This window comes from Equus przewalskii, chromosome 15 (assembly GCF_037783145.1).
Source record: "Equus przewalskii isolate Varuska chromosome 15, EquPr2, whole genome shotgun sequence".
NCBI lineage: Eukaryota > Metazoa > Chordata > Mammalia > Perissodactyla > Equidae > Equus > Equus przewalskii.
Genome location: NC_091845.1, coordinates 63,792,580 through 63,803,810, shown reverse-complemented (window position 1 = coordinate 63,803,810; position 11,231 = coordinate 63,792,580). Strand labels below are relative to the sequence as shown.

Sequence of the window (11,231 nt, the reverse complement as noted above, 5' to 3'; positions counted from 1 at the left end):
ACCACACACCAGGGAGAAGGGCCAGGAGAGGCGGGCCTTGCCAACCAGGTTGTGGAATTGAGATTGCATTTTAAATGTTATGAGAAGCCGTTGGAGGGTTCAGGTTTGCATTTACAGTTTGCATTTACAGTTGTAAAACTCTATACTGTGAAGAGGGGATTGTGGTAGAGCAAGAGTAAAAGCAGAGGCCAGTAGGAGGTTGTCACTGGTAGTCTGGGCGAGAGGTGATGGCAATGGAGACAGATACGAACAGACCGAAAACAGAGTTTACAGGCAGAAATGACAACTAGTATTTAATGAGAGCTTTCTTTGAGTGAGGAACTGGGAAAGTAAATATGAGAAAAATCAGTTTCACTCTCAAGGGTGCCTGGTGACAGGTAACACATTTGAGTTTGCTGTGTTTCTTTCACAACTCACTCTTGCTTTTGTATTTTTCTATGCACTCATTGAACACGTACAGAATTGTGCTTATATGTCAATGTGAATTTGCTTTTAACATAAGTGTTTCTTGGAGATCTGTCTATGCTATTACATTTGTATAAAAGTCATTCTTTGTAACAGACGCATAATATTCTATAGGATGAATATTCGAGAAGTAACCTCCAGTGGTCAACCTGCCCCCTACAATTCCTACTCCCCCAGCCCTTTATTTTCTAATTGTGGCTTCGTTACCTCAGTAAGTTGTGTCAAGCAAGATAAAGAGGTAAACCGAGGCAAGCTTGAATTACCAGAAATTGAGTTTATTTGGTAATAGGCGAGGAATTGCAATTCTGGAAACCCATGGTGTAGCAAGCAACAGGCGAGTCCACTGAAGGTTTGGGGCGGGCTGGATTCAAGGGCAAAGAGAGGGACGTCCGGCCAGAATCCGCGGTGAGTTCATTGGCGTGAGGATGGGAGAGATTCTTGGCTGCTGTTCACTGGTCAGGAGATGAGCCTAGTCTTCTGTAAATCAGGCACTTATGGGAAATCAGTCTCTCAGATCGTCACTTCTGTTCTTCTGAGCATGAGATTCATTTCATATCCTCCAGTTCCGCTGTAGATGGAAATCCTTTCACAGTTGTAAATACTTTGTAAGCGAAAACATTGCCTTTTATTTTCTTGGTACTCACTTTGTAAAAGAGCTCTGCACACAGGAGCTTACTAAAGAAATGCTCACAACAGCCTGACTACGAAGAGGCAACAAGCCTCCTGAATCCTTTGCCCTTGAAATGTCCCTGCCTGGTGCTCATAAGGCTAATAGGCTTTGAATAGGCTTTGAAACTGTGGGCCTTCTGCCTAAGGCAGTATGTCATCTGGGTGCTCAGAACAGGAAAATAATGAAAAATAATGTTCAGTTGATGTCACAAGCCATTCGCCATTCAGACAGTGATGGTTTTCAGGGTGGACTGAAATGAGGTTGTTTTCTTCTGCTTCAAAACATCCTGGAAATAGCTTGCCTCCTGAATACTGGTGACAGCTTGGGAGGGGGAGGTGATGGGTGTGTTAATATTAAAGCTGGATTTCCTTCCCCAACATTTTATTATGGAAAATTTCAAACATACAGAAAAGTTGAAAACTCTGCACGGTGACCGCCCCTATGCCTGCTCCCTAGATTCAACTACTAACATTTCGCTCTATTTGCTTTATCACATATCTGTTCATCTGCCTATTGGCCTGTTCACAGATGCATCAATCCATCCTATTTCTGCACCTTGAAGCACCTGCAGATATTAGGATGCTGCACCCCTATGCTTTCAGCAGGACAAACATCAACTAGAACTAATATTTATCATTTTTTTTCTATTTGAGGGAAATTGATATCTAGTGAAATGCACAAATGCACATATTTGCTAACATCACGGTGTTAGACTCTGATCAGCCTTTAAGAATCCCATACTCCTTTGATCGGAATGGCAAAATAACCCGCAAAAAACCTCAGGCGAGCAGGGACAGAGTAACAGTGGTAAGGTGAAGCACACCAAGCCAAGAAAGGAGGCAGGCGGGCAACTGTCCTGCTGGAGCCTGAGTCTGCCATTTCAGACCCTCGGCCTGCGCTGAAGTCAGGAGAGGCTCTCCCTTCTGGGCAGTCTAATGCCATTGTTTAGATCTACAAACATTTTTTTATTTATAATTTTTACATATCACTCCTCATTAAAAGTCAAAAGAACATCGAGAAACTAGATAAAGGATAGAGAGAATTAACTGGAAAAAATGGGATGGGAAGGGGGAATGTTTCCAGGGAAAAGCACATTCCTTAATGCGTCTCTGGCTGGAGCTGGGCGAGAGCTACGCGGCATGCAAAGAATTTGATAATACTCACATTATGACCCATATTACATAAAAATTATGACTCACATTACAAAAGCAGGGCACTTACGAAGGGTCTCGAAAAAAACGCTGGGCTTTTGAAAACTGCTTTAGAAAACCCAACCAAGGGTGTACAACTTTGAAATGAAAACCCGAAAAGTGCTCTCTACTACTAACCACCACCTTCACTGTCATCAACAATAAAACGACAGTGCTCAACAGTTTCAACAACAGATGAAAATGCTGAGTTGAGGGTTTTTTTTTTTTTTTTTGATAAGTTGGAGGCCAAAATCAACACTCATTCTTTTGGATGCTGCTTAAATTTTTTTCATGGTTAACATGCATGCTGGTGATATCAATTTTGAAAACTATGGAACATTATACAAAAGAAAATAGCAAGATTACAAATCTCACCACGCAGAGATGAACCCTATTAACAAACTTTCTGTATTCAAACTTTTCCCAGGGCGCATAGTTTTCATTCTGACAGGGCGTTTAGACATCCGTTCTTTTCACAACCAGCACTTTCAAACAAAATTTACAGAAAATACTGCTTCACAGTCTTTTCTTGCCTCTGGCAGATGAGATCTAGAAATTACTATAGGAAGAAAAGCATTCTGGATTTTTTAAAAAGTTGGACAGAAAAGTATTTAACAAGAGAAATAGGAAACATCACGCCTTTATTTTGGTGAATTAGCAACAAAGAAAAGGATTAGCAGCGACGGGGACTTTTCAAAAATATTTTTTTTCCTCCGGCTCCCGCTAGGGTGGAGGAAGTTGTCTCCGTTCCGAGAGAGGGTGGAATAGAGGGGAAGAACAAATAACTGGGAGTCGCCCCCGCCCCCGCCTCCGGGGTTAGGGGGGCTGGGGAGAGCGGGGGGCGGCTGGGGGGTCTGCGAGATGGAGGCGGCCAGCAGGTGCCTGCGCTCCAGCCCCCTAACACCCCCCCGAGTGGGGCCTCGCCCCCTGGCGGGCGAGCGCTAGGTGTCCGGGCGCGGGGGCGCGGGGGCGGGGGGCGCCAAGCGCGCGGGGCGCGGGAGGGGGCGGGGGGTCCTCTGCCCCGGCGACCCCCGAGGGGCTGGCCCCCGCCCGGCCGCGCCCCCAGCCGCAGCCCAGAGGAAGATGTCGGCGGCCAGGGCGCAGCGCGGAGCCCCGGGGAGGAGGACGGGGGGAGGGCGTGTGCCGCGGCGGTGGCGGCCGCGGAGCCGCTAGTCCCCTCCCTCCTGGGGGAGCAGCTGCCGCCGCCGCCGCCGCCGCCGCCGCCGCCACCGCCGTCAGCGCGCGGGCCGCGGCCGGAGCGCGCGGGGCGGGGAGGGGGGTGGGCGCAGGGGCGGGCGGCCGGGGGGAGGGCCCCGCGCGCCCGGCGACCAGCCCGAGAGGGAGACCCTGGCGGCGGCGGCGGCGGCGGCGCCTGACACTCGGCGCCTGCTGCCGCGCTCCGGGGCGGCATGTCCGAGGCTGGCGGGGCCGGGCCGGGCGGCGGCGGGGCGGGAGCCGGGCTCGGGGCGCTGCCCGCGCAGCCCCCCGCGCCCCCGCAGGGCTCGCCGGGCGCCGCCGCCGCCGGGGGCTCGGGCGCCTGCGGACCGGCGACGGCCGTGGCGGCGGCGGGCACGGCCGAGGGACCGGGAGGCGGCGGCTCGGCCCGGATCGCCGTGAAGAAGGCGCAACTGCGCTCCGCGCCGCGGGCCAAGAAACTGGAGAAACTCGGAGTGTACTCCGCCTGCAAGGTACGCGCTCGCAGCCGCCGGGCCGCCGCGGGGGGTCTGGCCAGCGGGGAGCCCCCCGCTCCCTCCCCCTATGCCCCCGCCCCCGTCCCCGCCGCCCGCCTGGGGCCGCTGCACCGCGGAAGTGCTGCTGTCGCCCGCGCCCAATTAGCTGCTTCTCGGACCAGAGTCCTGTTGGGTTGGAAGAAGGGGAATCACCGAGACCGAGAACCTTTCATTCCTCCCCCTCGGAAGGAGTTGCCTCTGCGTCCGCGCTCCTGGGCTGCCCTGGGGCTTTGTTGCTCTGTAGGAGCCCGCCCGAGGCGCCTGCCAGGGAGTGGAGCAGTGCTCACTGTGTGGCTAGCGCCCCAGGGCCAAGGAAGAATCTCCTGGGGGATCTTCGCCCATCCTCTCCCGTGCCCCATTGGAAGGAGCTAGGTGGGAGGAGGGAGGGTGGGATAGGCTCCCGGACTCCCGGCGCTTCGGGAGATCGAAGGCGCGGAAGGCGCAGGTTGGGAAGGTGGGCGCAGCCCGAGGCAAGGGTCTTGGAGCTCGGGCGCTCTCCGCCGAGGGCGGAGGCGCTGCGGCGCTCGGTGACAGCCCCGTCATGATTGTATTATTACTTGTTTAGTTAAAACGCTGTCCCAGCTGCTCGGGGTGTAAACAGGATTTGGCAAGGTGGCAGCCAGCACGGCGGGTGCTGCTGCTCAGTTTGGGGACACACGTTCCTTGCCATCCCCTCTCCTACCCAGCACTCGGCACCTGGTAGCCCCTCGGCTGCAGATCCAGATGTGGGCGCCGTGCTCCCGGGCTGGGAGGACTGCCCGAGGCCCCGGGGCAGGCTGGCCCTGCGCTGTCAGCAGCGGCTTTGTTTTGACAGGGTGACAGCTGAGGGGGGCGGGGACTTGGCCTTGTCAGCTCCTGAGGCCTGTGGCTGAGGCGGGGAAGAGACACACTCGCACACCTCCCCTGTATTCCTCCCGCCTGCTGCCAACAGGGTCAAGTTCCCAGGTTTCAGATTCCCACAACTCAGCTGCAGCAGCCACTTCTGAATTTTGGCGTAAAGATGATTAATCCTGCTAGAAGCTCGCTCCGGGTTATGCTGTTTTTAGTATTTACAGGAGCTTCTCAACCGCAAGGAATGTCTGTGCTTAACCCTTTTTCAACACTATTCCCATCCTCATGTGGATGTTGAATGCCCCCTGTGTACCCTACACTAATTCAATAAATATTTGTTGAATGAATGTAGGATCTAGCCCATTGCATCTTGAACTTTAGTGTGCGTAGGAGTCACCTGGGGAGCTAGTTAAAATGCTGATCCTGACTCAGTAGGTCTGGGGTGGGGCCGAGATTCTGCCTTTCTAACAAACTCTCCATGATGTGGTGCTAGTCCGCTGACCACGCTCCAAGTTGCAAGACCCCAGTTCAGAACCGGACAATATGTTAGTCCCTTTTCAGTTCAGCCAAGAAAACGGAAACTGTGAGACAAGAATGCCACATGGCTGGTATTTCTGAAGAAGAAATGCAAAAAAGATAAAGTGGGGAGTGTGCTGGTAAGAAAGCTGAAGGGCCACGAGTTGGTTATGAAGGGCATTAGACAAGACCTGGAGTGTCGGCAGAAGGGAGAACCGCACAGACTTGAGAGCAAAGTCCGCTGCTGGATGGACTTGGCATCGTGCAGCCAGAGTGGGCACCTGTAGGAACTGCGTGAGCTTAGGGTTGCTGGCCCGGCTGTCTCTTGGGTTTCCATCATGAGCGCTTTCTTTCCCTGTTGCCTTAACATCTGAAAACGCTCCTGAAGTTTTGGTCCTATCTAAACCATGAGCATATGTGCCCCGCGCTATTTTTGATGCTTTCAAATTTCCATGAGTGAGACGTAGCACCTTTTCTAAAGTTTGAGACTTGTGTTTCATGTTCACATTCATGACTAAACTTACAGGAAGGGAAAAGCTCCCTTATTACAGGCCTCTCTTCCTGCTCCTGGGAGACTCTGAAAGTGCCCACTTTTATTTGCTCATTCATTCAGGAAATATTTAGAGGAGTCCCAAGTAGGTGCCAGGCGTTGTGCTAGATGCTGGGCCTGTGACGCCCAGAATCTGTCCTTCTGGAGCTGCTGACCATGCGTGTGTACGCGTGCACGTGTGTGTGTGTGTGTTGCAGGCCTGGGGAGGTGGGCAGTGAACCAATTACAATGAAGTTCCAGAAACCTGCTTTGTTGGAGTAGCTTAGAACTCAGGGCAGGGCAGGTCCCAGGCTGGAGCACGGCAGGGGTGGGAATGGCTGCCTGGACAAGTGTCAGTGGGTGCTAAGGACTCTTGGCAGCGCAGGGCTGGGTGAAGTGAAGCTTCTTGTAGTGGAGAAACTGAAAGCAGTTCTGAGAGCTTGGAGCTGGGCCAACAGGAGCGGGAGCTCCATTGGCTGGGGCCACCAGGTTGGCGGGGGTGTGTGGCCAAGAGGGCATTGGGGAATCCAGGAATCCTAACTTGGGGAGTCACATTATCTCAGATTAGCTCTTTTTTTTTAACTGTGCTTGATCGTGGTGAGGGGGTGCGAGCAAGCAAACTCTATGGTTCTTTCTCAACTTGTTTCTACCCTTCATATAAGAAAGCCCCAAAGGACAGTTTCTTTACCTTTTGTCACTGACCGGCAAGTTGGAGAGAGTAGAGAGGTTAGGGAATGAGGAGGGACCTGGAAAGAGATGAGATACTTTACTGGGGGCTATTGAAACAACAACAGGGCCCAGACCTGAGGAAAGATCTGGCCTTTAAACTTCACAAATGAAACAGAAAAAGACGGGAGCTAGTTCACAGCCAGGGCGGTGCACCACACCCCGGAGAGAAGAAAAAAAAGAAACAAACTTGTTTTGCAGGATCCAGGGTAGAGTTCTTTGAACTGTGTTCTGGCAAAGGTGGCTTCAGAGAGTCACTTTGCTTGTGTGTGACACTACCAGAGTGATCATTAAAAATGTAGATCTGACCATGTCATGCCCCTACTTAGGACCCTTAATTTCTCTTTGCTGGAGTCTGCAAAGCCCTGCGTGGGCGGCCACTGCTATCTCTGGCGCTTTCTCAGAGCCTTGCATGCATGGTTGCCTTCTACTTCAGGGCCTTTGCACACACTGTTCACTGGGATCTAAAACTCTTCTTGCCTCACTTTCAAATTAACTCCCAACTCTTCCTGCAAATCTCAGATTCCCTGCATTTCCTTCACCTCCCTGGCCAGCCTTCTCATTATGGATTTTTTGAGCCCCTCTGTACTTACTTTTCCTTCCTGGTGCTTCATCACCATTTTTAATTGTGTGATTATTTGATATGTGTTTGTCTCTGAACAGATTCTAAGTGATGTGGTTATTGACAGGATGAAGGAGTTGGAGAAGAGAAAATGGAGGAAATGAGGAGCTGTTAGAATAGCACAGTGAAATTTTAGCCTACTTCTTGACAGTTGGGTGGAGGGGATTTTTTCACATAGGGCATTTCTAAGTATTGCACAGGTGTCTGTAGGACTGGGTTTTTAGTGTTATAAAAGAAGCCCCGGGTGGATGTGTGAGTAGCCCCAACCCAGATCTCCTTAAATTATGGTGTAATTTATCTACAAAAAAAAAAGCAAAAACCATTGACTGGCCTAATGAAATAAGCTATTTTTACTTGAGAGGAGGCAGTAGGATATAGTGGCTTCACAGTTCAGACTAACCTGAGTCCAAATTTCGGATATCCAGCTGTTTGACCTTGTCCAAGGACCTCACCTCCACCTCCATCTCCTTGTCTGTAAAGTAGGAATAACGACCCCAACCCATGGCATGAGCGAGCATTTAAAACAGGCCCATAGGCGTGGGGCACCCAGCAGGCTGTCTGGCCCTGGTGAGCCTCAGAGCAGCTCCGAGGAGGGCATCCCCTGACGTGGCAGGCAAGAGAGAACATGGGACATCGAGAGGCGCAAATCCCAGCTCTACCGCTTGTATGATCTTGGGCACAAGTCACTTCATTTTTCTCTGAGCCTCCATGACTTCATCTATAGAATGGAGACCGTCGCTTCAGCTAACCTTGAAGTTAAGAGAGAGAAGGTCCCTCAGAGTTCCTGGAAGCTGAAAGCGCTGGGTTAATGCTGGTGAAACCCAACTGCCTGATGCTTTGCTCATTGGCTGTCAGAGACAGTGACCACAAGCATTTATGGAGAACCCAGTTGCTTCAATTCTGGGCTGAGTGCCATACTTAGAGAGTGACATGGGCACAGGGCTATAAAATTAGTCTTAATTTAAAAAATAATGATTTATAATCTGGATCTAACACTGACTGTAGAATATGCAGAGAGCAGGGGCAGAGGTGCCATTATAAAAGTGTCCCTCGTTGGCAGGATCTGGTGAATGGGACCCTCCAACCGGCCTTCAGGTTGGAGAGAGCCCTGCACACCTTTGTGTGTGTCAGTCCCACCTCCAGAGAGCTGATTTCTTTTTCAACTCTCAGCATCTAGAGCAGCGGCTCTCACTCAGGAGCTGTTTTGCCCTCCAGGGGATATTTGGCAATGTCTGGAGACGTTTTTGGTCTTTGTAACCGGGGGAGGTAGTGCTACTGGCGATGTTGCTGAATATCCCACGATGCCCTAGACAGCCCTCCACAGCAGAGTCGTCTGTCCCCAAATGACAATGGTGCCAAAGTTGAGAATCCCTCTTTTAGAGGAAAATTGTATTGTCCCATAATGCCGTAAACATGTTTGCAACATAGGAAAAATTAATGCTTTTAATGTTCATTTGAATAACACTTGAAATCTGAAAAATCTCGCTTTGTTGAATCCTGGGCAAGTTTTTAAACAGCTTTCTTGTGGTATAATTTATAGATCATAAAACTCACCAACTGTAAGTGTGCAGTCAGATGCTTTTGAGTAAATGTGTACCGTTGTGCATTCATCACCACTGTCCGGTTTTATAACTCTTTCATTTCCCCCCAAATTTCCTCCTACTGTGGGCACGTTTTTAAGGTGATATTTGTATCAATTGACTGTTGGTTTGCAAACAGAAACCAAATAAATATCTTTTTGGAGACTCTTCTGTTAAGCAGTATTATTATAGTAAAGCACAAAACATGGAGGGGGGAATAGATAAAATGTTTTGGGGAAAAATCAGTGTTTAGCCACATGATAGCTATAAATTGTAACGTATGATTACTTTGTGTGTGGTGACTCTGAAAGGCGGTGTCGTGGGGCCAGGCACACGCAGGAAAAATGTTTCGTTTGGCAGGCACAGTGCAAAAAGCCCGAGAGAAAGATGACCAAATTTAATTGTTTCCTCATAAACTCTCAGGGAAGATGGAAATTCAAGCCTACAAAGCCTTCAGATTGCCATTTGCAGTTTTCTGTAACTGAGAAAGTAGTTTATAGGGCAAAACAGAACAAAATCTGCTGAGGACAGTTTTGTTTTAGGAGGCGTGTGCTCGTGAATAGCATTCTGTGATGCAGCGCTGCTGGGGGTGGTGTTTTCTTTTTACCACACAGTAGATTTGAACCTAGTTACCTGTCCACGTTGGCAGGATTTAATTCTGTGTCTCTCAGGTAAATCCACAGGTCTGACCTGCCATAGCGAGTGTTGAGGGTAAAACACACAGTTTCACGTGAGACACCTTGGGACAATGAGAACTTCTGCTTCTCAGGTGAAACATCTGGATAGTCAGTGCAATGCCAATAAAACTTGGATTTCCAAGACTCAGTGGCCTCTGATTTAGTCCGTTTGTCTCTCCATGAGAGGACGGTGGCTATGTGGGGACAGTTGTCAATGGTTCCCTACTCTTAATGGTTTCCTACTCCTGGTCTGATTCAGATGCAGAATGACCTATGGCAGAGTAGGAGGCTCGCTGGCTCCCTGGCTGCCTGGAGGATCCATCCTGCCCGTTCTCCCTCCACCCTGGGCACCTTGGACAGCCACTCAACTGCCCGAGTTTCAGTTTCCTCATTGGCCAAGTGGGAGTCAAGGTGCCGCCTCATTGACTAACATGAAGATTAAACAGCTTAGCACATGTGAAAGTTCTTGGAACACAGGCATTCCAGAGACGTCGATTTTATTTTATTTTTTAAATCTTCCCATTGGTATCAGCTTCGTGTTTTGCCGAACTGTTATGCGTCATGTCATTTGATTCTTCTGTCTGGGGTGGAGGAAGGTAAGGAAGATCATTTTACTAGCAGGGTGCTGAGACCCAAAGAGGCTGATCAACTTCCTCAAGCCGCACTGGTTGCTCAGGGAAGAGCTGGCCCATGAAGGTTCTCTTTCTATAGCTCCATTTTGCATCCTCTTCCAAACTTTCTCATGGGGCGGAGGGGATGCTCTTCTTCCAAACGCTCTACAGAGAGGGTTTCATTTGTTTCGGGCTTTCTGCTGCTCTCATTTGACGTTTGTTGTTCTCCGATTGAGAGATATGTTCAAAGGCTTTTCTAGTTCATTGAAACTGTGCAGGCCGTAAAGCAAACAAAGTGAGCGTTCTCTATTACCGGCCCAGGGCACACAGATGCGTGCCCTTGATTATTTGAGAGCTGACAATCAAGAAGGGTCACTGGGCTGCCCCAGTAGAATTCCCTGTTGAAGGAAGATGAAAGAGATACCTTCTCAGGCTGTCGAAGGTGCCAGATGTGCCAGAGAGGTAAGGAATTGACCGTCCAGGATGTTGCGAAGTCCTCAGACCACTCTATATAAGACTGTACACGTAAGAGTGTCTCAGCACAATCCAGAGGAGAGTAGATTTTTTAACTTTCGATTTTATTATGCAGACAGTACGGCGCTCAAATCGTATGTTTATAGCTGGATGAATTTTTAGTATGTGTGCATCCACGCAGCCACCACACAGGTAAAGCTGTAGAGCATTTCCAGCACCTCGGAGGGCTCCTTGGTGCCCCCTCCCCACTCCCGCTAACTCTTTTTCTGACTTTTATTACTGAAGATTAGTTTTGCCTGTCTTAAAGTTCCCATGGTTGAAATCATATGGTATGAAATCTTTTGCTTCTGGCTTCTGTCACTCAACATGATGTCTGTCAGCTGCATCCATGTCGTTGCGTATAGCAGTAGTTTTTATTCTATTTTATTTTATTTTTTGAGGAATGTTGGCCCTGAGCTAACATCTGTGCCCATCTTTCTCTGTATGTGGGACGCCTGCCGCAGCATGGCTTGAGAAGTGGTGCATAGGTCCGCACCCAGCATCCCAACCAGTGAACCCCGGGCCACCAAAGCGGACTGTGGAAACTTAACTGCCATACCACCAGGTCAGC

The 11,231-nt window shown here is 50.0% G+C and overlaps 1 protein-coding gene and 2 long non-coding RNA genes across 7 annotated transcripts in view; 1 reads left to right on the top strand and 2 right to left on the bottom strand.

Annotated features, from left to right (window-relative positions):
- Positions 1-719: 719 nt before the first annotated feature.
- On the bottom strand, positions 720-2,884 carry LOC139076194 (uncharacterized). Its single transcript, XR_011527554.1, has 2 exons — positions 2,701-2,884; positions 720-1,456 (listed from the first exon to the last, which is right to left on the bottom strand). It is a non-coding gene; the product is annotated as an uncharacterized lncRNA (long non-coding RNA).
- A 782-nt stretch (positions 2,885-3,666) lies between these two features.
- The window catches only part of KAT2B (lysine acetyltransferase 2B), a 94,123-nt gene continuing 86,558 nt past the window's right edge, over positions 3,667-11,231 (top strand). For 2 of the 5 annotated variants that reach the window (XR_011527552.1, XM_070577502.1), the window contains exon 1: positions 3,667-4,013. Coding sequence is in view for 2 of the 5 variants with exons in the window: in XM_070577502.1 (XP_070433603.1) it covers positions 3,735-4,013 (279 nt within the window). In the remaining 3 variants the exon portion in view is untranslated. Of the gene's footprint in view, positions 4,014-9,795; positions 10,133-10,430; positions 10,610-10,736; positions 10,814-11,124; positions 11,226-11,231 lie in introns of those variants that run through there. The other 3 variants (XM_070577504.1, XM_070577505.1, XM_070577501.1) reach the window with 3 other exon arrangements.
- LOC139076193 (uncharacterized) lies at positions 4,190-4,845 on the bottom strand. Its single transcript, XR_011527553.1, has 2 exons — positions 4,738-4,845; positions 4,190-4,316 (listed from the first exon to the last, which is right to left on the bottom strand). It is a non-coding gene; the product is annotated as an uncharacterized lncRNA (long non-coding RNA).